Below are 26764 nucleotides of genomic sequence, written 5' to 3'. Positions count from 1 at the left end.
CTCGCATACCCTTAGTACGCATTCAACATCCTTGTGAAGCCAGGAAGAAGAAACTTCTGGAATTTTTCATATCAGGGCACTGCTACCTCCTCTTCAACTTCCGAAGTCTTAAGATTAGATAGCTTAGATAGCTGTCTTCCATCACACCTGAAAGCAGGCAGTGAACGTACACACACACACACACACACACACACACACACACCATACCCTTTTGTAAGAAGCAGTTAAGGGCACCAGGCCAGCCCTGAAACAGCTGAAAAATATTTGTTGAACAACGTTTCCATACTAAATTCTACCTTAATTTTAAATTTAAATTTGTAGCTGCTGAAAAATAATGATCAGGTAAAAATACTGAGTGAATGGGTGATTCACCCTAGGGAGGTGAAGTCATTACTCAGTTACCATTTTGATTCCTAATAAAAGAAAGTAGAATCCTTCAGAGAACCACAGAGCTCTGACTCTCTCAGGGAGTCCAGAGGCTATTGCAGGTCAGCAAGCTTTATTTTTAATGATCCTTCTAGTTTTCTGCTGCCCTTATAAGTCACTGAAGAGATAGGAATTATGATTATATTTTCCTGGCTATTTCTGAAAGTACTGAAATGTCACTTAGGCTTGTGACATCCTGACACTGTCATAACCAGCCATAAACTACCTTAAGTGAACTACATTTTACCAATGCTAAGCTTTAACTCACTCATCCCTAAGTATTCTACTGTACTTCTTATTCAAAACATAAAGCAGAGATTGCTCGTCAAGGCTGGTGTACAGAAACATAACATATATATTCTTAAAAGAGAAAATGTACATTCAGAGTCTTCATTAATGCCACTAGATATTCTTCTAATTATTTAAGTTATTTTGAGTTGTTTTAAAAGGAAAAATATTGACATCCTCCACCACAGACGGTGGACAGTGTGGGCATTTGAAGGGAGTGTATAGGAGACTACAAAGACTGAAATGGCTCTAGATATCTCCTGAGTTTCTTGAGGTTTCTGTTACATTTAAGGAAACAAAGTGCTTGACTACAGGAGACATAGCAGTTAATTTCCTCAGTTGTCTCTGGCCTCTTTTTTTTTTTTTAAGATTTTATTTATTTATTCATGAGAGACACACACACACAGAGAGGCAGAGACACAGCAGAGGGAGAAGCAGGCTCTGCAGGGAGCCCGACGTGGGACTCCATCCGGGGTCTCCAGGATCACGCCCTGGGCTGAAGGCGGCGCTAAATCGCTGAGCCACCCAGGCTGCCCCTGTCTCTGGCCTCTTAAAGAGGGGGACAAGAGAATCACACAAATACAAGGAATACTAACTATAATGATGTCATTTAGGGAGCACAAAGGAAAGTCAAGAAATGATTTGTGAAATTAGTGATATCTGAGAGAGTCCTCAAAGAAGAAGATTGTGACAGCAAAGATGGGAAGGAGAGGCTTCCTAGGCACCAGAAGTCCTAAAAAAGGAATGTAGGGCAGCCCTGGTGGTTCAGCGGTTTAGCGCCGCCTTCAGCCCAGGGCCTGATCCTGGAGACCTGGGATCGAGTCCCGCGTCGGGCTCCCTGCATGGAGCCTGCTTCTCCCTCTCCCTCTGCCTGTGTCTCTGCCTCTCTCTCTCTCTCTCTCTCTCTGTCTCTCATGAATAAATAATTAAAATCTTAAAAAAAAAAAAAAGAAAGGAATGCAGATGGGCAAGTGTACTATATTCAAAGAAATAAATGTTCTCCCTCTGCCTGTCTCTCTTTCTCTCCCTCTCTCTGTGACTATCATAAATAAATTTAAAAAATTAAAAAAAAAAAAAAAAAAAAGGGATCCCTGGGTGGCGCAGCGGTTTGGTGCCTGCCTTTGGCCCAGGGCGCGATCCTGGAGACCCGGGATCGAATCCCACATCGGGCTCCCAGTGCATGGAGCCTGCTTCTCCCTCTGCCTGTCTCTCTTTCTCTCCCTCTCTCTGTGACTATCATAAATAAATAAAAAAAATTAAAAAAAAAAAAGAAATAAATGTATTATCATTTGAGTCAAATGTGAAAACTATAGGGCAGTATAGGGACCAGATAGGGACAGGCAAAGAATTGCTCTGAAATAGTACATAAAACCTATCTTTAAAGAGTTTGTCTCAAACAAAAACATACACATGAATGTTCAGATAAGCAATGTTTACGATAGCCAAGAAGTAGAAACAACCCAATGTCCATACAAAGGAATATTATCCAGCAGTAAAAAAGAATGAAATATTGATACATGCTACAATATGACAAAAATATTCTGGAACTAGATAATGGTGAGGGTTGTACAACATTCTGAATGTACAATGCCCCTGAATTATACTCTTTAAAATAATTAAAATGATGAATTTTATGTTGTGTATGAATTTTACTTCAATTTGAAAAAAAAGACTGTGGATATTTGCTTACAGAAAATGAACTTGATTCAGGTCATGGAATAGACACAGAAAAGTTTTTGAACCATGTAATGCCATGGTCTGAAAATGTGTTTTAGGGAAATATGTCTGGCTACATCCAATAGGACAAAAGGAACAAGGAAATACTAGAGAGAAGTAGGTCAGTTAAGTTTTGGGGAACCTGTTGATAAGTGCAGGAGAAAAGTACTGATCAGAGTGTTGGCAACAAGATTGGGAAGGTAAGGAGGTTAGGTGTAAAACTAATTTCAGAGAGGGGTGCTTGGCTGGCCCAGTTGGTGGAACATGTGACTCTTGATCTTGGGGTTGTGAGTTCAAGCCCTACCATGGGTGTAGACATTACTTAAAATCTTCGGGTGGGGGGAGACATGTTTCAAAGAGAAAATGCATAGGGCCTGAAAATTTGTATGATAGGGAGAAGCTGGCGGGTGTCTACTTGGGGAGGGGCAGTCAGAGGCCAAACCCTGGATTTTGAACTTGAATTACAGGAAGAATCATGCCGTTAATAGAAATAGGAAAGTTAAGGGAGAAAATTGGTATAAATTTGGTTTTTGACATGATGATTTTGACGAGTACCATCAAGACTGGTGGCCATCACCTTGGAACCTGGCCACTGGAGGAAACAGCTTAGTTCCATTTTCAGCCTGATTTCCTTTTTCATGGCTTTTTGGCAATCTGAGTAGATTTTGTCTGTGTGTGCATTTTAAATTTCACGACTCTTCCAGATTTGAAGAAAGCAAGGAAAAAGGTTTGCAGGGGGATGACCAAGCCTTCTGAAAAAGGAAAAATTTATTATGTAGATAATAAAGCCTCTCCTCTTTTTATTTTTTAAAGATGTCGTTTATTTATTTTGAGAGAGAGCTGTGCAAGTGGAGTGAGGGGCAGAGGGAGAGAGAATCTCAAGCTGACTCCACACTGAGCATGGAGCCCAACACGGGGCTCAATCCCACACACATGAGATCATGACCTGAGCTGAAATCAGAAGTCAGACATTTAATAGATTGAGCTGCGCAGGTGCCCCTACCCTCCTCTTTCTTTTAATTGAACACCATACCCTTCTGTGCACCTGTCTGTTGCTTCCTTTTTCCCCGATTAACAAAAGGAGAGAATACAAAAAAGCTAATTCTTGAACATTCACATTTCCCTCCAAAGATTAGCCTTCCCAGCTGAAAGAGATGGTAGCATCAGGTTCCCAAGAAGTCCAGTTCTGAATGGTGTTAGCTTCCTTGCTGATGCCTTCTGTGTTGTTTTATTAATAGGCAAGAATGATCAGGATCACAAAGAAGAGGCCTGCCCTGTTCCTGTCTATTCTGATACTTTTTCCACTTCGTAACTGGAAAGCTGGATTGATACAAGTCCTGCTTCTCCTACCAAACCAAAATTCAAGTGCATCAACTTTGGAACTAACAGATCTAATAGATTTCTGATTTGTAAGCTTTTTAAATCCTCATACACTCTACCCAAATCATTCTAGGATGAGAAGGGAGGTTCTCCTCTTCCTTCCCCAGTAAACCTTCTCATGTATAAACTAAACTCCACCTCTTCATACCAATACAAATGCACAGAGAATTTATTTCCAGTAAGACCTGTCTTCTCTAGAGGAGCCAGTGATATTCCTGCAAAAGACCTTTAAACTGTCGTCATTTTTGCAGCCACCAAGGTAATCTTTTATTCAAACAAGGATTATTAATGGATGATAGATTAAGACAATTGGATGAAGGGGGTTAGAAGGGAACCAAATATTCACATGGCCTCAAAGCACCCCACAGATTACTTATTAAATACAAAGGGAAGCAGTGAATAAACTTAGTTTCACCAATAATGAAACAAACTGATATTGTATGACTCCTGATGTAATGGAGAAGTAAAGAGCAGCATTTATTTAGTTGTCTTGCCCCACCACCACCAAAAAAGGTTTTAATTTTAATCTAATCATGGGATCATGGGGAAACAATCTGACAAATCCAGGATAAGGGACATTCTCCAGGGCAATTGACCTGTACTCTTAAAAAAAGCCGGTATGAAAGACAGAAAAGGAGTCATGTAGGGACTCTTGTAGATTAGAAGAGATTTAAAAGCCATGACACCCAAAGATAATGTATGGTTTCTAATATGATCTTGGATTGGGATAAAAACAGCTCTGAATGACACTATTGATTGAACTGGAAACATTTTGAGTATGGATTTCTTAAACACCATAGGGAGTGTTAAACCCGGATGTGATAATTGGATTGTGGTTATATAGAAGAACATCCTAGTTCTTAGGAGATAAATGCTGAAGTATGAGGGGATGAGACATGATGTCTACAACTTATTCTCAGGTAGTCAGCAAATCATCATCCAAAAAAAGCAAAGATGCCAAAATATTAGCAATTGATTAATGTAGGTGGAGGGCAAATGGGTGGTCGTAGTGTTCTTTCCACTAAAAAGTTTTAGGAGAAAGGTAATTTTCCTTGGAATTTTAAAGAGAGAATCTTTAAAAATGACTGTTATCCCCAAATATAGCTGCTAGCATTAGGGAAGAATAACATGATAAGTAGAGATGATCAGTCTTAACAATTTCTGGACTCCCTGCTGTGGAATATTAGTTTTCTATTTTTATTTTTTTTTTATTTTTTTTTTATTTTTATTTTTTTAAAGATTTTATTTATTTATTCATGATAGTCACACAGAGAGAGAGAGACAGAGAGGCAGAGACACAGGCAGAGGGAGAAGCAGGCTCCATGCAGGGAGCCCGACGTGGGATTCGATCCCGGGTCTCCAGGATCGTGCCCTGGGCCAAAGGCAGGCGCCAAACCGCTGCGCCACCCAGGGATCCCAGTTTTCTATTTTTAGAAAAAGGTTTCTCCATTTCTGACTTTCAAGTCCAGATAACAGTAGTTGAAAATTGGAAATAGTTCATTTATGTCATCTAATCCTTCCTTGTTACCTGACTTATAAGAAAGCATTTGTTTCTTAAAGTAAAAGACCACATTGTACATCCCTTACTTACCAACAGGGAATCTATCTGCCTTTGGTCTGCAGAGACTGGTATATAAACCTTTGGAATTAATCCCTCTGTGCATCCTCTCACTCAGAATGGCTTTTTTTTTTTTTTTTTTTTTTTTGCTTTTGTACAGAATATTGTTTTACAGTGCTCACTATAGCTGTCTAAGGAGGCCTCTAGTGTCATGAGCACTGGCACACTGTCTTGTCTATTTTCACTTTTTTTTTTTTTTTTAAAGATAAAACAAGGTTCAAACCACACATTCTCTGTGAACTGCTAAAGACTGGGAAAAATTACTTTCTTTTCTCATGACCTGGATTGACAAGAAGCATACCTACAGGAGGCAAAAAGATGAGTGAATCCCTTTTAAAGACCCTAGTAATGAAGCCCTCAGGGAATTGCCATGTGTGGTAGATTTTACAGTGGCTTCTGGAGATGAACAGTGTGGCAGGAAGAGGTTCAGGACTGCTGGCTGTTGAAATACAGTCTGGATTTATTTTATATCAGCCTATTTTGGGCCCCAGTGAGAAAGTTATTTTAATAATATCTTGCTCGGCTAGAAATATACATGATAAGTGGCAGATGTCAGAAAAAGAGGGGAAAGTTATAGCACTCCATTCTCCTTGAGACTTAAGGAGTTTATATAGTTGTTTAGCCTTTGAAGCAAACACTAGCGCCCACAGAAGCATAAATGGAAAAAGACTTTAGACATGGTCCAGACCAGTGATCTTCAAATGAGTCACGAACTCGGGGCTAGGGTACTGAGGCTCTGCATTTTTAACAAACTACCCAGATGATTCTGATAGCTAGTCCAGCATTTGGGAGCATAAGGTCTAGTCCAGTACTCTTATTTTACAGATAAGAAAATAAAGATGCACATAAAAGTTTTAAAGTTATTGGAGGTATTAATGTATTATGGGCTAGAAACCATATTTTCTGATTGATACCCAGCATATGACATCTTCCCACGAGGTTTTTCTGGAGTGGTCACCATCAAGATATTATTAGGTCACTCACTTTCCTCCATACACAAGGCACACTTAGCATCCTAAGCCTTGGGTGTGGCTCTTGAAATGTCCTGAGGTTTCTGTTCCGGGCTCTCTTCACTTTAACACACTACTTTCAAGGTTGAGGCACTTAATTACACTAACCCGCTGCAACTATGGGAAGGCTACTAGATCACTCTTCTCTGTTCTATCCTTTTGTTGTTTGATTTTCATGAATTCTTCCAATATGTATCCCATAGATTTCCCTCCCTAGCCTACTTATAAACAGAAGTTGGGCAGTAAAGTGAAAATATGGTATTGTTCAATACAGGTAAAAATTATTTGTCAAGGGGGCACCTGGGTGTCTGACTCAGTGGTTGAGCATCTGCCTTTGGCTTGGGTCGTGATCCCGGGGTCCTGGGATCGAGTCCCACATCAGGCTCCCAGTGGGGAGCCTGCTTCTCCCTCTGCCTGTGTCTCTGCCTCTCTCTGTGTGTCTCTCATGAATAAATAAAATCTTTTAAAAAAAAGATTTGTCGAACATCAGCTAATGGTTCCAAATTAACTAAATCCTGGTTTCCTGAATAGACAGTACATAACCAACACATATAAAAAACAAGCATTTATCCATCTAGGCATTCATTCACCGGATATTATTGACCATGTGCTCCATACCAGTCCTGATTTGGACAAGGAATACACTTGTGAGCAGGAGAGAAAACTTGTACTGTCATAGAGCTTAAGGCCTAGAGGGATACTGTAAGTGAAGCCTATGTAAATAAACAAGACTGTGCAATCCCTAGAGTACAAGCTCCATGAGGACAGAGATTTTTATCTGTTCTATTCATGGCTCCGTCTCCAGTACATTTGAGGTACCTGATGCACAGGAGGTACACAGTAGATACCTAGTGAACAACGAGTCATCTGATAAAAGAGTAATTATGGGTCCTCCCAAATTAACTGTTTTACAAAAAGAAATAGAATAGGTAATGTTTAATGAGAAATAGAGGGGATTGAATCATCATTTCCATCGATTTCTAATGTACTGTATTTTTTTAATGTGCTATATTTTTATAAGCTCTAAAAGCCTTTTGTAAAAAATATTTTGTATCAGAATGTGTACTTTCTTAAGGCATGTATATGACCTCTGTAGATATTAACACACATACCAGCTGGAAATACATTTATATTATATACCTATAAAGATTTAAATATTTATATTATTTGTTTTACAAAATAACTGAGACTTTTATGTACAAGCTAAAGCAGTCAAGGATGAAATGGTTCCACAGAACCAAGGATGTTTGTTGTGATAAAATAAAAAGGACATTCAGGTGAGCTGTGTATCAACAGCTATAATCTGTTCAGGTTGTAATGGTGTGATAATAGTGCCGTCATTTTATGTAGGCTTCTAATCTCTCAGCTTTTCAAAACATGTAAGAGCTGATATTGAACAGATGTGGATTATGTACATAGTGTTTCTCTGTCATCGTCCCCAGCAAAGTATCTCTCTACTGGGTGGAAAGGATGGTGACCAAGCTAGCAATACAAAATAAAAGAGGGGGTTTGAAAATAGCTCAAAATAATAGAATTCTCTAAGATAGATAATTTATAACCAAAATAGGGGGAAAATTGTTTTACAAAAATGTCTGATAGGACCACTCTAATGTTCTTATCTATGAGCAGCAGCAGTACATTCACTCTTCCTACCTGAAGAAACGACTGTTGATTTTTTTTTTTTTTATGAGACAAACTGGAAAGTGGCTCAATACCTCCAAAGGGAAAAGTCTACCCTAAGTCATTGTAAATTAGATCATTTCTCCCTCTCTCCTTACCTTGCAATCTCAAGATACAGAAGCTCTTCAACTTCCAAACTTTCAACAAATACCTCTTTCAACACTTTTATATACCTTTTGTGTTAAACACTGAAGGTTAAGAATGTCAAAAGATGCAGAATGATGAGCTGGTTAGAATAGGAACAAAATTGGGACACCTGGGTGAGTAAGTGGTTGAGCGGCTGCCTTTGGCTCAGGGTGTGATCCGGGGTCCTGGAACCCAGTTCCACATCAGGCTCCCCATAGGGAGCCTGCTTCTCCCTATGTCTGCTTCTCTCTGTGTCTCTCATGAATAAATGAATAAAATATTTTTAAAATAAAGAACAAGAACAAAATTGAAAGTAGTAAGGAAATGGCAAATTTGTTGCAGGCGTGTGTTGGTTGACAGTAGGAACAGTTCTCTAGAGCTCCCAGTTTGTGCATCATTTGAAAAGTGCTTTGTTTGAGCAATCCATACTAATCAGCAAGAGGCAAGGAAAAGGATAAACAATTGAAAAGGTGGAAAGCTTGTGACCACAGGATCAGCCTCAATGTCAGATATCTCTTAGCCTAAAATGAATTCAAGAGACAGCTGGGAGTTTGAGAACTTAGACTAAGCAAATTGTGAAATGCTATTGCTGAAATTTTGGTCACAAGCCATGGATTATTCCTTGGATCAAGGCCAGTTCACATTTGTCCACTAACAGAGTTTAGTAGCTAGCTCATGAGTGCACTGTACAGATGTGCTCAAGGCGTCCCTACAAACTGCAGATTATTACGATAAAGTGGTATTTTCAGTGTAGACAAAACTATATGGGGAGATGTCCACAGACACACATACAAAGAAATATAAAATATCTGAGCAGAGAGAAGACTAAGCCTAATGGAGCGCCTGGGTGGCTTAGTTGGTTAAGCATCTGCCTTCAGCTCAGGTCATGATCCCAGCAGGGTCCTGGGATCGAGCCCTGCATTGGGCTCCATGCTCAGCAGGGAGCCTGCTTCACCCTCTCCCTGCTTGTGCTCTCTCTGGCTATCTCTTTCTCTCTCTCAAATAAATAAAAAATAATCTTTTTTTTAGAAAGAGAGAAGAAGCTTAGTTTTTAAATTTCTGCAAGAACTAACTCATATTACTTAAGGTATAATGCATCTGAGGACTAAGATCAAAATTTTCTTGGTTCACTGAAAATCTAGATCCCTAAAAAATTTAAAGAGCAGATTGAAAACCCCAAATTCTTTGATATAATGCATTGGTTGCAGAAACTTTTTGTTTCATAGGAAACATTCAAGTCACAATTTTAAGCTAGAGTAGTTAGTGATGTTGCCAACGGCTATACAGGACCAGTGTCTTCTTCAAAGTTGCTTACTATGAAAACAAGAAAAACAAAATGCAGGCATCTTTGTATAAGGTTTTTTGTTTTGTTTTGTTTGTTTGTTTGTTTGTTTTTTAAAGGATCGTCAAGAAGCAGGAAGAGTCAGGACCAATGTTATATAAAAATCTTCTGGGCAGCCCTGGTGGCTAAGTGATTTAGCGCCGCCTTCAGCCCAGGGTGTGATCCTGGAGACCCGGGGTCGAGTCCCATGTCAGGCTCCTTGCATGGAGCCTGTTTCTGTCTCTGCCTCTCTCTCTCTCCGTCTCTCATAAATAAATAAAATCTTTTAAAAAAAATCTTCTTTTCTCTCACTGAAGTAATCTGCCCACCTTCATTAACTATAAAGTGTCATTTTTTACTCAGGAACAAAATGGTCTCAAGACCTAACCTATTTGCAAATTGAATGTGTACAGAGACATAGCAGGAATTTTATTCTGAAGTCTACAAAAAATGAGCTAACATACCAACAAAGATTAATACATTGGTTGTCTATCACTGTAGAACTTTAATATATATTTGAGTATATGTGTTAATTTTTAAAACTAAAAATATTTTTAAAATAAAGCCTGACCCCATATAGGATATGTCTTTTTTTTTTTTTTTTTAAAGATCCATTTTATTTTAGAAAGCATGAAGGGGAGGGACAGAAGGAGAGGGAGAGAAAGAATCCCAAGCCGACTCCCGGCTGAGCATGGAGCCCCACTCAGGGCTCAGTCCCACAGCTCTGAGATCATGACCTGAGCCAAAGTCAAGAGTCAGATGATTAACTTACTGAGCCACCGAGAAACCCCTAGTATGTTTTTTCAATTGCGCCTTTCTTCTCTATCAATCATGGTAGTGGGGGTGGGGGTGGAGGTGGGGGTCTTTCAATGTAAAACAACATAATAAAAATTATGCCAAAGGAAGTGGGGGAGAAACTGGCCCCACAGATTACTTACTGATTATACAGGAGGAAACATGTCATTACAGTGGAACATCTGATAGTCACCACCTTAACCAAGTGATCAAATTTATAGCATTACTAAGAGTGGGACAGCCTGACATTTTGTGCCTCCTGAATTGCTACAATATAAAGTACATAATATTCTCTATAAAATACTCATGGCAGAAATGTTTCAGCAAGCTTTTCAGACCCAACTTTCAGTTTGCAAGCAAAACAAGGACAAAGTTAAATAACATACTGGAGAAATAATATGACAAACCCAAAAAGTCCATGATTTTCGGGGTGCCTGAGAGACTCAGCCAGTGGAATGTGCAACTCTTGATCTTGGGATTGTGGGTTTTAGCCTCACATTGGGTGTAAAGATTACTTAAAAATAAAATCTAAAACAATAAAAAATAAAATAAATAAATAAAATCTAAAAAAAAGTCAGTGATTTTTCATGAAAAAAGTCAATGGTTTTTATTTTCACTTTTTTTTTTAAGATTTTATTTATTCATGAGAGACACAGAGAGAGAGAGAGAGGCAGAGACACAGGCAGAGACAGAAGCAGGCTCCATGCAGGGAGCCCAATGTGGGACTCGATCCCAGGTCTCCAGGATCAGGCCCTGGGCTGAAGGTGGTGATGAGCCACCTGGGCTGCCCTTTATTTTCACCTCTTGAGAAATGGGGAGGATCTAGATTGAAAAGACTAACCAGAGATATAAAAATCATATGTAACGTGTAAATCATGATTAATTCTGGTTGGGGTGGGGGGAAGCTATAAAAGATATTCTTGGGGCAATAGAGGAAATTTGAATATGGATTGTATGTTAGATAATATGGAGTTATTGTTAGTTTTTAACATTTGATAGAAGTCATGTGGTTATGTATGAGACATCCTATGCTTATTAGACGTGTGCTGACGCATGGTGAAGAGTCATGATGTCTGCCACTGTCCTCTCTAGATGGTTGGTGTATATACCTGTGCTCACTGTACTATTCTTTCAACATTTCAATGTGTTTAACTGTTCTATGTATATAGTTGTATAGGGATACAACTATGAAGACAAATAGAGAGATACATGGTAGGGGACCAAGGGAGAGAGTGTTGACCTTTATTCGTGGAGAAGTAAAACTTATAGAAGCACTAGATAATTTTTAAAGAACTAACAAATTAATTTCCCTCCCTTTCTATTTTAGGCTCAAGAGAAGGGAAGATTAGACTATGCTAAGGTAAGTAGATTTTATACATACTATACAGTTTTAGACATTTGTTTGGTGTATGGTTTATGTTTCTGTGTGAAAGGTCAAAAGATAATCATCCCATTAAAGTTGAAGGACATTCCCTGTTAAGTAGCAGGCACGAGCAGGTAAGGGTACTTACTGAGTGCCTACTTCATTCCAGACACTGTTAGGTGTCGAGACTACAACATTAAGCCTTTAGGAAGCCAAAAGGAAGCATTTCCTTTTGGGACGTTTACAATCCAGGGTGGGAGGTAGATAACTAATAACAACTAAATGGACACATCATATAATGTCCTGTGGTGGTAAGTGCTATGAAGATGAATAAACTGGGTAAGATCACTCACCATTGCTAGAAAGAAGCCTTTGGCATCTTTGGCTTTTAGCACCACTGGATAATATGTGAGAAGCACCACACAGAGCAGACTTAGACTCCTAAACATAGTAGTTTTCGCATCCTCTCTGGAGCTTTTGAAAACACACATGCCTGGGTGCAGCTTCACACCCTCTTTCACCGAGATCAAAATCCCCTGGTGGGGAGAGCAGGGCAGGGGCAGGGTGGAAGTATTTGAAAAAAAGGCTCCACAGATCGTTCCGACACACAGCCACGTTTAAAAACTGCTGTGGGAGTTCAGATTTCAGTGCACCAATGCAAGCCTCCAGACACGGTCGGGTCACATTCTGTTTTCCCCTCGGGGACAAATGGAACATTTTAGCAGTTGTGTGGGATGCGTACAGCTGCTTGGCTAAAGGAACATGCTAACCATCTGGTTTATGCAACAATCAGGAATATCCAGTGTAGGAGCACACCTGCACTCCAGAGACAGGGAGGAAGAAATACAAGCTGTATGGGCTCTGCTCACACTGGGACAGCTGAAACCCACAGTGGTGCCTCGGGGCTGATCCGGAACCTTGTGCTCTCCTGACAGTTGTGAGCTGTATACCCATGGCTCCGTGCCTTTCCTCTCATTTCCTTGACTGAGGTGCAGTTCCTCCTTTTCTGTCTCACAAACTTCTGCTACCTTTAAGAAAAGCTACATAAGAGCACCTCTTAACTGAGGACTTCCATATGTCTGCTTGAGCCTTATGTACCCAAACTCAGGCTGCGGACATACCCCTTGGGTCTCCCACAGGCAAGGAAGCTCAATGCATCTTGAATTGAACTCCCCATCTTGCCTGACATCTCTGGTCTTTTTTTTTTTTTTTTTTTTTCTTAAATAGTTTTAAGGGTTTTTTTTTTTTTTTTTTTTTTAAGATTTTATTTATTTATTCATGAGAGGCCCAGAGAGAGAGAGAGAGAGAGAGAGAAAGGCAGAGACACAGGCAGAGGGAGAAGCAGGCTCCATGAAGGGAGCCCGACATGGGACTCGATCCCAAGTCTCCAGGATCACACCCTGGGCTGAAGGCAGCGCTAAATTGCTGGGCCACCAGGGCTGCCCTTAAGTTTTATTTAAGTAATCTCTACACCCAATGTGGGGTTCGAACACATAACCCCAAGATCAAAAATCACATGCTTATCTAACTGAGCCAGTCCGGAACCCCTAAATAGACCTTACTTTTTAAAGAAGTTTCAGGTTCACAGCAAAATTGGGCAAAAAGGGTCAAAAGAGTTACATATCCCCCCTGACCCTACATTCACACAGCCCTACTATCAACAATCTGCAGGAGATGGGGATCCCTGAGTGGCTCAGCAGTTTAGCACCTGCCTTTGGCCCAGGGGATGATCCTGGAGTCGTGGGATCAAGTCCCTCATCGGGCTCCCTGCGTGGAGCCTGCTTCTCCCTCTGCCTGTGTCTCTGCCTCTCTCTCTCTCTCTCTATCTCTCATGAATAAATAAATAAAATATTTTTTTAAAAATCTGCAGGAGAGTAATGTGTTTGTTACAGTGAAATTACATCGACATATCATTACCCAAAGCCCATGGTTTATGTCAGTGTCCACTCATGTTGTATCTCTGGTCCTTTTAACTTATTCTGTCTTCTGATGTTGGCAGTGTCATCCCACCAGTTAACCATGTGAGAAACTTAGAAGTCACCCTTGACTCCTCCTACTCCCTCACCCCTAGAATGATTCTTTGCCAAGTCACACCATTTTTGTATCCTACATTTTCTTACATTCAACCCCTCCTCTTGACTTCTCTCTTCCGTTACTTACATTGAGTTTCTTCACCTGACCACTGCAAAGCCTACTGACTGGTCTCCCTGACTCTCTCTTGTCACCCCAAGTCCATTGCCAACATTCAGGTATGTCTACCTGAATCATAAACCTGATAGTTTAACCTCCAGCTTAAAACTCTTCATTGGTTCGTGTCGTCTGTAAGGCTGACTCAAACCTTGTTGAAAGATTTCACCGCCTAGAGGGACTCTCCAGTGCCATCTCTTCCTACCCTGTGTTTCAGCAGCACCAGATCACACAAAACATACTGTTTCTGTTTTCCATGCCTTCACGCTTTGCTTGAAATGACCCTCCCCCTTTTTCAGCTACCGTGTTCTTTCTGGAAGGCTTGTGTTAAGATCATCTCCTACAGGTAGTCTTGCCTGGTTCTCCAGCCTGGATGAAGGACTTGCCTTCATTCTTTTTTTTTTTTTTTTTTTTTTTTAAGATTTATTTATTCATGAGAGACAGAGAGATTGGGACAGAGACATAGGCAGAGAGAGAAGCAGGCTCCTCACAGGAAGCCCCATGTAGGACTCGATCCTGGATCCTGGGATCAGGCCCTGAGCCAAAGGCAGATGCTCAACCACTGAGCCACCCAGGCATCCCTCCTTCGTTCTTTAATACAGTGTGCAGCTCTCACAGTCATTGTACTTACTGTGTAATATTATAATGCCCCACTGATGAGACAGACCGTACACTGTGAGCTCTTCAAGGGCAGGGGCAATGTCTTCTCTTTGTATACTTGGTGCTAACACAGCACTTGGCACATGGTAAATGGTGAGTGAGTGAATGAGGGAGAGAGGAAGGGAGTGAATGAGTGTAGAAAATAATAGAGTAAGAAATGAGTAAGGAAATAGAAGACACATGAAGTTAGTTTCAGGAGAAAATCTGGTATAGGGTTTTTTATCTCAAATCAGAGAGGTAAGATGCTTTTGACACGCTGCAAGTATCAACAGGATTAAGAAGATTGTTTGGGGAGGTTGTAATATAGTAGCTTGGAGATAAAGGCTGGGATTTCACTGTGTGATAGTAAAGGAAAGCTAACAAAAAAGTAAGGGAAAACTCAACACGATTTGGCATTAGAGCGACTACTGATCGATCATTGATGCTTATTTATGACTCAGAGAACTCCTTCAGGGTCTTTTATTGCAGAGACACATGACAATTGAAGAGGTTAAAAGAAAGGAAAAAATATGATGCACAGATAGAACACCCTGGAACGAAGCCGTGGCTCGGCCGCCAACTCATTGCAGAATCTAGTATCACTTGACCTCCTGGTCTTCCTTCAGTCTCCTTCCTATAAAGTGAGCAATTTAGAACAGTGCTAATCAGTTCTTCGGGTTCATTCCACATTCGAGAGAAGACATTCTTCTTGGGGGGTGGAGGGCATTCTTATGGTGTATTCCTGAGGTCTAGATTCAGCCCTTCATCCACTTTATCCACCCAGCCACTATGTATCACATATGTATGCACATATGTGCAAGGCTCCGTGCACATGTGCGTGCCACTGTAAGCAAGACCAGTGTAGGCTTTCCTTGACTCACACCTCTCTGTCTGAAGTAGCCACTTTTCCTTTGTTGTGTTTTTTTTTTTTTTCTTCTTGACATTTATAGTAATCTAAAATTATCATTTTCAGGACACCTAGCTGGCTCAGTGGTTGAGCTTCTGCCTTTGGCTCAGGTCATGATCCCAGGGACCTGGGATCAAGTCCCACATCGGGCTCCCCACAGGGAGCCTGCTTCTCCCTCTGCCTGGGTCCCTGGCTCTCTCTCTCTCTGTGTCTCTCATGAATAAATAAATAAAATCTTTAAAATAAAATAATAAAATTATCATTTTCATTTAGTCACTTGCTTCTGTTTTTTTCTCTTCCACTGGAACGTAAAAGCTCTGAAGGCAGAGCCTCATTCATGGTGGCATCATCAATACCCAGCATGGGCTTTGATGTAGGAGGGCTTGGCAACTGCATGTGAGTTGCATTAGTACTATTCTAGAAGTGCGGGAAGTTCTGGGAGGTCTAGAATGGATGATTATAGACTACAGTGAACCATTTTAAGAACATATTGACTACAGACACCTGGGTGGCTCGGTAGTTGAGCGCCTGCCTTCGGCTCAGGGTGTGACCTTGGAGGCCAGGGATCGAGTCCCACATTGGGCTCCCTATATGGAGCCTGCTTCTCTTTCTGCCTATGTCTCTGCCTGTGTGTGTGTGTGTGTGTGTGTGTGTGTGTCTCATGGGTAGATAAGTAAATTCTTAAAAATATATGTGTGTGTGTGTATATATATATAGACTATATAACTATAGTCTATAGACTATATAACACAATCCGTCTTAATGTTCAATAGCCCTAAGTTTGCCTTCCCAAGTGCCTAGTGATAATATTTCCCCTGCCTGGAAACGGAACCCCACCATTCTGGAGTATGTGGTGCGATTCTGACATTTAAGGGCCATCACTTGACATTTAAGGGCCATAGACTTATCATCCTTACACAGACCTAAACCCGAGTAACATGGGAAAAAAAGATTATATCAGTCTCTGCCAGGTACAGGAGAGATCTGCAGGGTGCAGCTTATGATACTGTCTCTTAACAGTGCTGTGGGCCTGTAGGAGTAATGAGTATCATGACCCACGGTCTGTTCATCTCCGTTTTGCATGAACATGTTGCTCTGCTGACTGATGCAGGCACCATGCTTAGCAGCTTAGGGCTGTCCTTGTGGGTTTATCTGTAAAACTACATTTGAAAAACTCGGCAACCATTTCTGGAGACCATCATGAAATTTATTTATCGCTGGAAATTTTGTTGTTTCCAAGTGGTATTTACCCAAAAGCCAGATTGTACCTGAAAAATCAGATTCTGAGGACCATTGCAAATTATTTTGGCTGTGTGCTCTGTGGCCTCACATGCCGCCTCCCAAATTCCATCAGCCTCAGAGTGGTGAGGAAGGGGTGGAAGGAAGAGCTGGTCATTTCAAAATCAGTCTCAGCTGGATCTTGAGACCATCACATTCAGCAAAACAGTGGCCTGTGCTCAAACACTCAGATGAGAAATTGAATTATCTTTTAATTGAGCTCCTGTTGCGATAGAGTCTGGATATGAATGCTTTACACCGCTAGAGCGCCTTTCATCTTAAGATATCAAAGCACTCGACGACTATTAATTCATTACGTCTCTCCCACCCCTGTCAGGTGGCCGACACAGTCATGGGAGCCACTCTACCTATTGCTGAAACTCCTCCACCTGGCTGGAGTCTGGGCAAGGATGGGAGCTGTGTAACCAACCGTAAGGCCATTCTACCCAGTAGCTCCTAAAATAGAAAAACAAGGAGCATCTTAGCCAAGTTAAAACTGCAGAAGTTTTAGGAGATGGAATATAATTACCAGAAGTGAATTGTGACCTGGAAAGCTGGTGCTGTTTCTCTCCTATGCCCCATGCCATGGGGATCTCAATGACAGTGATGGGTCTGCAGCCCTGGGCACATATCTCTGGGCCTATAGCCCGCGTTCCCCAGGCTCCTGGCCCCAGGGTCAAGCCGGCTGCTTCAGTGCAGTGCCAGAGGGAAGAGCACCACCTATCGAAGTGTAGGAATTCATGGGTACTTGCTGGGACTGGTTGAGAAGCTTCTCAGACCACATTCATGCTTGGTTTGCTATGCTAACATATACATGTCTGAAAGAAAACGAATATGTTGACTACTCTTGCTTAGAAAAACATCTACAAACGTCTGTGTATTTTCCCCAGCTGGAGCTGAGCGTATGCCTGCAGTTGAGCCTACTGCTCCTCGAAACAAGCCTGCTGCTAAAAGACGGAGGCAGATGGTATTTTTACCACTTCAGGCAAAACATGGCACCTATGGTTCGGCTCTCTACAATTTTAATTTTTTTAACACTTTCAAAATGGCTTGCTTAAATATCTTCAGCATAGAGATGCAGACCTTTTCCCAATTTCTTTTTAATACTTGCTTCAGATACACAGATATGTAGGAATAAGTAGCACTTGGTCAAAACAGACCCTGTCAAGCCCTGTAATGACCTCCTCCTTCTTTCACAAGTAACTCACCTGGGGCCCTCAGGGGCTCCTTTGACATCCCTGCTAATTTTTGACACAAAGACTCCTAAGTGGTTTACAGGAGCTTTCTTTATAGCCCTCCCTAGTCTTTCCTGTGCAGGTCATATAATTTTTTCCATGACCCAGTACAGAAAAGAGAGTTGCATATTTAATGTCTTCGTCCTGAGGTTCACCCTAAGCGCGGATTTGCTCAAGGTTAAGCACTGGGGAAAGAGAGATCTTACAGGTGTTAATTCATTAGGCATCCAGTTCTCGGTTGAACGTAAGAGAGATTTTTTTTTTTTTTTTAAAGGAGTGGGTTTTTGACGTGCCCTCTCTGCTGGAACGTGCTCAGGGCTGCGGAGTGGCCCCAGGCTCTGGCTGTGCCCCACCCCCAAAGCACAGTGTCTAGAACTGCTGCTCCTCTCTTCCTCTCCCATCCTCAGAAGGCCTCGCACATTCTGTTTTATTCTAAAACGCATTTGCATAGGGTACACATTAAAATTCTCTTCCCACCAGCAAACAGTGCTGTCCGCGGACATTTGCATTTGCGTGATCACATATCATCACTTCCCTTCAAGAAGAAAAAAGAGTCTTTCCTCTCATGTCATGCTTCTCCTTTCCAGGCTTTGCCCTTTTAGTCTCTCTCTCTCTCTCTCTCTCTCTCTCTCTCTTTTCTTATACAGAGATTGCTTTAACCGTTTTTGCTGCTTACGGAGTCCAAAATTTGACTTTATGAAGCTTGAGTATAGAAAATTTTCTGTAAATATTATTGTCCTTTCTTTACTGACAAAGCCAGTCCCTCCCTCCCTCCCTCCCTCTCTCTCTCTCTCTCTCTCTCTGTCTCTCTCTCTCTCTCTCTTTCTCTCTGGCAGACAGTTTTTGCCTGCTTGTTCTTTCTCATAACCCTAGCTAACTGGCTCTGAGAATTTTTCACACTGGCACGTTTAGAGACCAGATGTTACAGTGTTTTCTCTTCCGCGTACCCCTTTCTTGGGCAGATGCTACTTCTCCTACCCTGGGACTTCACATTAGCTCCTTTGGTAAAGTATTCCATACGGCATCACTGGATGCACCAAATCTCTCGTTTCCTCTAACCTCCTGAGGTTGTCTTTATATTTAGGTTTTCTGTTTTCATGATGAGGACAGAGACTATGTAAGAACATTGTCATTCCCTTCTCCCATCTATTCCCATAAAGGATTTGTGGTCCAATTCAATGAGGTGTTTGTAATAGAATTTAATGAAGAAAATCCAATTACCTTTATGATATGGGTGCAACTATGTAAAATGTTGATAAAGACTGGAAGAAGGCATTTAAAAATATGAACATGGGCATTAAGGTGGTAACATTTCAGCATGTTTTAAAATAAATACGTTGTATTTTTTAAAGGTTTCTAGTTTTGAAATGTAGACTCAAATTTTTAAAGAATTTTTTTACTTATGTCCTGAGCTACTAAGAATTGAAAAATAACTTGCCTGAAATCATGTGTTTAGTGACATAACCAGAATTTAATTTTAGACTCCCCCAAAATTGCATGCTTCTCTGGCAATAGGCGGAAATGCACGATTGGGGGCGCCTGGGTGGCTTAGTTGGTTAAGCATGCCTTCGGCTCGGGTCATGATCCTGAGGTCCTGCAATCAAGCCCCCTGTTGGGTTCCCTGCTCAGTGGGATCCTGCTTCTCCCTCTGCCTCTGTCTGCTGTTCCCCCTACTTGTGCTCTCTCTCTCTGTCAAATAAATAAATAAAATCTTTTTTTTTTAAGATTTTATTTATTTATTCATAGAAACACAGAGAGAGAATGAGAGGCAGAGACACAGGCAGAGGGAGAAGCAGGCTCCATGCAGAGAGCCTGGCGTGGGACTCAATCTAGGGTCTCCAGGATCACACCCTGGGCTGCAGGCGGCGCTAAACCGCTGCGCCACCAGGGCTGCCCAATAAATAAAATCTCAAAAAAAGAAAAGAAACATAATGCACGGTTGGAAAGTGTAATTTTTGTACACTGCAAATTATGTTAGGCCTCAGGTTGTTGAAGTGCTGGAGGATAGTTGAGAATGGAAACCCAGCACACTGAGCAGGCATTGCAGGCATTAACCTGAGGACCTAACCACAGCTCAGGGATAGGTGCTTGGAAGGTATAGCCTGGACTGCCATCTGAAAGTTTTAAATCCCCTACTCCTTGTTTCCTTAAAAGTCAAATAAAACCAGATATTTTTCTTTTGGCAATCATATTTCAGACAAGTGTTTTTTCCTTGCAGCAATCATGGATAGATTTAATCTATTTTTAAAAATAATTAATTTACTAAAGTCAGTTTTTGCAACTCTCTTTGATTCCATATCTCCTTTAAAATACAATTATTGGGACACCTGGGCGGCTCAGCATTTGAGTGTCTGCCTTAGGCTCAGGGTGTGATCCTGGAGTCCTGGGATGCATAGAGCCTCCTCCCTCTGCCTGTGTCGCAGGCTCTCTCTCTCTCTCTCTCTCTCTCTCTCTCTCTCTGTGTGTGTGTGTCTCTCATGAATAAATAAATAAAAATCTTTAAAAACAAACAAAAATAAATTCTGGGAGTACCTGGGTGGCTCAGTGAGTTAAGCACCCCACTCTTGATCTCAGCTCAGGTTTTGGGGGCTTTTTGTTGTTGTTGTTGTTGTTGTTGTTGTTGTTTTAAGATTTTATTTATTTGAGAGAGAGAGAACACAAGCAAGTGGAGTAACAAAGGGAGAGGGAGAAACAGGCTCCCCGCTGAGCAGGGAACCATACACGGGGCCCAATCCCAGGACCCCAAGATATGACCCAAGCCTAAGGCAGATGCTCAACCATCTGAGCCACCCAGGCGCCCCTCAACTCAGGTCTTGATCTCAGGGTCATGTCATGAGTTCAAGCCCTGCCTGCGTTGGGTTCCACATACAGTAGTTAGTATCTTGAACCAGAGTTGTACCTTACTATGAGCCCTCAAGTCTTTTTGCAAAACAATTACCCTTTGGGCATTCATTCATCCCCAATCATCAAGTTAGTTTTTTCCTCCTTAAGTCTCTGGATATTTTATTTTGCATTTGTGCTCAGTGACTGTCATCTTGCTTTGATGATCTATTCCTCAAATTTCTTAATATTATTTTAAAATTAGATTCTTGTTCTCTGAGGTGTTAGCAATCCCACACACCTCAATAGCATCAACAGATTTGATGATCATAATCTCTGTCCCCCCTGTGGATCACGAATAATATTATTAAGTGCTATCAATAATAAGCCTCTTTATGACATCATAAAATATGCCATTCTCTCAGTTGTTAACCCAAATACTATTGATAATATTCAACTTCAATTCTCTATGCAGTTGTAAATCTAATTTTTCTTCAAATCATGTAGTTCGAGCTTGTTGATCTTGGGTTTCTAATTTTATATGTAAATTGCCAAAGTAGTTCACAATAATAATTTTTAGTGGGACGATCTCATCCTTAAAATTACTGACATCTAAAAAAATTACATCTCTACCTAATATCTAACATTCATTAAGAAGCTAAGGCAGACTTAGATTGTTAGTGAAGACTAGTTCTTTGTTGTAAGCCTGGAGTCGTGTCTGGTTTTGCTCACCACTGTAGTCTGAGGGCCTAACACAGTGCCTGGCACATACTAGGTACCAAATAAAGAGTTGTTGAACTACTGTGGAATGAATGAATGAGTGAATAACCTGAGATAAACCAAATGTTCCGCCTAGATTCTGTTCTTCTAATTCATAAGGTATTTTTGGCTCTGCCTTTGTTCTTCTTTCCTCCCAAGTATATATCTAATCAGATGGTTACATCCTCACTGCTTTGTACTCCCTGGGTTGAAACAAAGATTCAATTGGGGTAACCTTTTGAATCTTAGTCTAGAAAACTAACTAAAAATGCCCTCCAGGCTGGTTCTGTGGGTGAGTGCTCTGCACTGTGGGATAGCTGGATTCAATTATTGCTCCCAGTTTGTGGTATCAGGAGCCACCTGTGCACAGGAAGTGCCTATATGCCTTTATGTAGAGGATAGAGCCTTCTGTCCCCTAGAGGAGCCTGTTTAGTCCACTGAAGCTGTTTTAAGTAGATCTGAAAGAAATACCATTCTCTTCCCTTGTCATAAAAACAGGGGTGAGGTATGGGCTTTCCAAAATTATGTGTTTTTTTTTAAGAGAAAGAAAAGAGAGACACCACTGTGTAGACCCTGAATGTGGTTTTAGTAAGTTAGAAGTCTTTGTCCTTACCTAGATTGATATTTGCAAACTCAGACACTAATCTGACAGCCTGGTTTTATTTAGAATTAACAGCTTTTGTGATTGCAACATGAGTGGTCTATCAGAAAGCCATAATCTGTTTAGGTGGCACATCTGAAGCCCTTCCCCCATGTTTCCTAAGCAGTGTTTGAAAACACTACTCGGCTTCCCCACACACCACATCAGGCACGGTACTGGTTCTGGATGTGCTTAACTACCTTTCCTGAAATAGCCAGGTGCCTATGCCACCCCAACTTTCAAACAGAGTTACTGTGATGGCAGTAGAGATTCTAAGAACTGCAGCGTTGGTTAGTGATGTGGAAGATGCTCCTAGAGATTTTGGGTGAGTGGATTCTGTCCCTTTCCCCCAAGTCTTTGGCTTTCTGGCTTGATGAAAGATCTTATCTACTCAAAGATCATAGCAAAGCCAGAGTTGTACTTCTGAGGATGGATTCCTGCATAGTGCAATGGTGCCCCCTGTAGAGGTGTCCCTGTTCTAGATCTAAGAGAATTATACGAACCTTTTTCTTTGATTCATTCCTAAAAAGATTTTTGTGCACCTCTTTAAAAAAGGTTGTGGGCCTTTCTTCTACATGTTATGATCTCTTTAAGATGCCTACCCTAATAGTCATGTCGCTCATTGTGCAATCTGCTCAAGATCCACGAAGCACTCTAATCAGATGGTTCTATCACATTCTTTGAATCCCTTCATTTTATGGAGAGGAGATCAAATAACCTAACAGTGTTCACACAGTTACTGTCTCACAGACTCGTTACTCTATCCAGGTTGGCAGACTCCACGGTATGTATTCCTTACCACCATACTGCTTCTCATGGTGCTTTAGATGTACTACATGGCTGAATATGATGTAAAGGAAGAGAGACTTCAAGGATCAAATACAACAAGGAATCATTTTGCAAAATAATTTGGAAAAAAATCACAAAGCAAATAGACTACTACTGCTTCCAACAATCAAAAGAAAGAAAGGAAGGAAGAAAAAGAAAACAGCATACTCTGTTTGGGGAACGGAGAGAATCTGATTTCCAGAGTTACCCGTTAAAATAGTCAAATGCCCTCCCCCTCCCAAAAAGACACACTACCAATAAAGTAAGAGAGAATTCATATGCAGGCTCTGGTTTAACAAACATCCAGGAAATGGTATGCATCACTCTATAATCCAACATAGTTCTGGTCTCAGAAATAGTGATTGCCTGGTAAGTGACTGTCTTAGGATTTTTGTTTGCTGAACCAGTGCAGTAATTATTGGGATTTTTTTTTTTTTTTAAACTGGCAAGTATTCTTCACTCTTCTAAGGAAGCTTTATGGATATAACCATTTAAAATGAGTTCTCATTACCATTCTCTTGAAGGGGGCAAGGATCTATGTTAACAAATGCACTTTCCATAACAACGTAACATAGAGATCTACAGCTGAAAGAGATGTCAATCAAGCAGGTATGATTATATTTATGTGGCACAGAGAGTAACTTCTTCTGATTCCTGCATTTGCCCCTGGTCTGATATAACCTGCCTGGCAGATATGTCGTTGTCATAACCCTCAGTAGATAGAATTTTTCTGTTGTTGGACATGCATTCTAGTGATGGAAGTCATAAATGTGTTTTTAAATTCATGTTGTATCAGGATACATGTTAGGATGTTAGGAATCTAGGGTCATGTGGATAGCAGTGGTAGTGATAGTAGTTTTGAAGCAAGTGATCCCCAGGTATCAGCATCCACTAAAGCAGATGAAAATTGAGGCATGAGGAGGATTTAAGAAATGTGTAAGTAAGATATGAACTCATATAGTTTATGTATTCCTCAAATAATCCCCAGGACTTTTGGATTTCTCTTGTCCCACAATATTCTTTTTAATTAAATAACCAACTTAGTATTCGTCATGAGATTACAGAGTTTACTAGTGATTAATTCCTCAAAAAGCTACAAAGACTGGCTCATTGCTGCAGTCTACAACCTATGGTGTGTTTTGCTTTCTGAACCTAAATATGTAGAATTAAGTTCCTCTTTGGAATACGATACTAAAACTAAAAATTATCTTTGAATCAGAATATCGGTAAATCTGAGATTATTTATAAATAGTTAAATTTTCCTCAGAAGACGTGATTACTTTTTAATGCAATTTAACCCTCAATTTAATATAATTCCATATTACTAACCTCAAATGCCCAGCCTATCAAATGCCAATGAAAATTTATAAACTAAGAATTAAATTGAACATTTTGGGAGATGCCTGGGTGGCTCAGCAGTTGAGCATCTGCCTTTGGCCAGGTTGTGATCCCGGGGTCCTGGGATTGAGTCCCACATCCCGCTTCTTCCTCTGCCTGTGTCTCTGCCTCTCTTTCTGTGTCTCTCATGAATAAATTTTCAAAAAATTTATTGTACATTTTGGTCCATCTGGGAGCCGTGGGTTTGTTCAGTTGGTTAAGGGTCCGATTCTTGATTTTGGCTCAGGTCATGATCTCAGGGTCATGAGATCAAGACCCATGTCGGGCTCCTTGCTCAGTGGGGAGTCTTCTTGAGATCCTCTCTCCTCTCCCTCCCCCTCTACCATCCTCTTCCACCCCTGCTCATGCATTCACTCTCAAATAAAATAAATAAATCTTTAAAATAAATAAAGTGTACATTTTGGTCCACTTAATTACATTTTGAAATCAAGTATATCGGGATCCCTGGGTGGAGCAGTGGTTTGGCGCCTGCCTTTGGCCCAGGGCGCGATCCTGGAGACCCGGGATCGAATCCCACATCAGGCTCCCGGTGCATGGAGCCTGCTTCTCCCTCTGCCTGTGCCTCTGCCTCTCTCTCTCTCTCTGTGACTATCATAAATAAATAAAAATTAAAAAAAAAAAAAAAAAGAAATCAAGTATATCTGCTCCTATCCTGAGCTTTAAGTTTACCTGTCTGTCTTAAGGACAGACTTTGCCTGAATTCTCTGCCAAGAGGTCAACAATTTAGGTCAACTTTTAGTGTGCTAGTAAAATGTTTTTATCTACATGAAAATACCTCTATAATACATATATACACACATACATATATATATGTGTGTGTGTGTGTGTGTGTGTATGTGTGTGTACTAAACTATACATATGTACATATTCAGGTTATCTATATATATAATAGGAATATATATATGTGTATATTCAAACATGATAATTTGTATGAAATGAGTTATTTGGTTATGAAGCTATTTGTGGATAGTACCCCACAGCGTGGACTCCTAAATTTACTTCAGTAAGAGGTTGGGCCTTGGTGTCAGTTCAGAAACAAATCTTACTGTCCCACCAAAGTACTCCCTCGGCTTGACCCTTCTTGGCTTCCAAGATTGGGTGCAACTGGGGTGTGCTCAGGGTGGTATGGCCAGACTGAAATCTCACTATCAGCCAGGCCATATACCATCAAGACTGAGCCTAATAGAAATGTGTGGAGAAGGCAAGAAACATGAGATCAAACCTGTCTTTATCATGTTTTGTTTTGTTTTGTTTTCCTTTTAGGAAGAATAGATCCAGTTTTTTGTTTTTTTTTTTTTTAATTTTTTTTTTATTTATTTATGATAGTCACATACAGAGAGAGAGAGAGAGGCAGAGACACAGGCAGAGGGAGAAGCAGGCTCCATGCACCGGGAGCCCGACGTGGGATTCGATCCCGGGTCTCCAGGATCGCGCCCTGGGCCAAAGGCAGGCGCTAAACCGCTGAGCCACCCAGGGATCCCTAGATCCAGTTTTAAATGGTCAGGGTGATTTGGAGATTGATTTTTTAAGCACAAGCATATTTCCAATTCACTAATAATACAGAGACTTAAAATATTTAAAACAACTTCATGAATCTATGTAAAGTAGTCTATGAATGTTTGTAATTAAAGCCAGGTGCATTATGTAAATATTACATCTAAATTCTATAACAAACTCCATGCTCTCTTCCTCTTCAGGTCTTGCATTTGAATAGCATTTTTTTAAAAGATTTTATTTATTGGGATCCCTGGGTGGTTCAGTGGTTTGGCATCTGCCTTTTGGCCCAGGGCGTGATCCTGGAGTCCTGGGATCGAGTTCCGCATCAGGCTCCCTGCATGGAGCCTGCTTCTCTCTCTGCCTGTGTCTCTGCCTCTCTCTCTATCTGTGTCTCTCATGAATAAATAAATAAAATCTTTTTTTAAAAAAACAAGATTTTATTTATTAGAGAGCACAAGTAGACGGAGTGGCAGGCAGAGGGAGAGACAGAGGCAGACTCCCCACCGAGCAGGGAGCCCAACTCTGGGCTGGAACCTAACATGGGGCTCAATCCCAGGACCCCAGGATCAGGACCTGAGCTAAAGGCAGATGCTTAATCAGCTGAGCCATCCAGGCACCCTGAACAGCATTTTATTGATGTCAAAGTAATTTGCCATACATCATCTTATTTGTTCTTCATGATAATTCACGTGGTATAAATATGATCTTTGCAATTTTACAGGTGAGGGTTTAGACATGTCACCTTGCTCAGGATCACATGTCCAGGGCCAGAGTTTCTTTACTAACATTTGCTTATTGCCTCTCTACAATTGTTTTTCATATTATTAGAAAACAGCAGAAATGGATTAACCAG

General features: G+C 40.9%; 1 protein-coding gene across 8 annotated transcripts in view; it reads left to right on the top strand.

The window, feature by feature from the left end:
* Positions 1–26764, top strand: part of PDSS2 (decaprenyl diphosphate synthase subunit 2) — a 251385-nt gene that overhangs the window by 208349 nt on the left and 16272 nt on the right. For 3 of the 8 annotated variants that reach the window (XM_049092431.1, XM_049092432.1, XM_049092433.1), the window contains 2 exons: positions 11688–11720; positions 17625–17807. In XM_049092431.1, the coding sequence (XP_048948388.1) occupies positions 11688–11720; positions 17625–17792 (201 nt within the window). In that variant the 3' untranslated portion in view covers positions 17793–17807. Of the gene's footprint in view, positions 1–11687; positions 11721–17071; positions 17166–17624; positions 17808–23540; positions 23626–26764 lie in introns of those variants that run through there. The other 5 variants (XR_004804282.2, XM_035697995.2, XM_035697992.2 and 2 more) reach the window with 3 other exon arrangements.

This window comes from Canis lupus, chromosome 12 (genome assembly GCF_003254725.2).
Source record: "Canis lupus dingo isolate Sandy chromosome 12, ASM325472v2, whole genome shotgun sequence".
NCBI lineage: Eukaryota > Metazoa > Chordata > Mammalia > Carnivora > Canidae > Canis > Canis lupus.
Note: the sequence above shows the minus strand (reverse complement) of the source record. Positions and strands in the feature narration are given on the sequence as shown.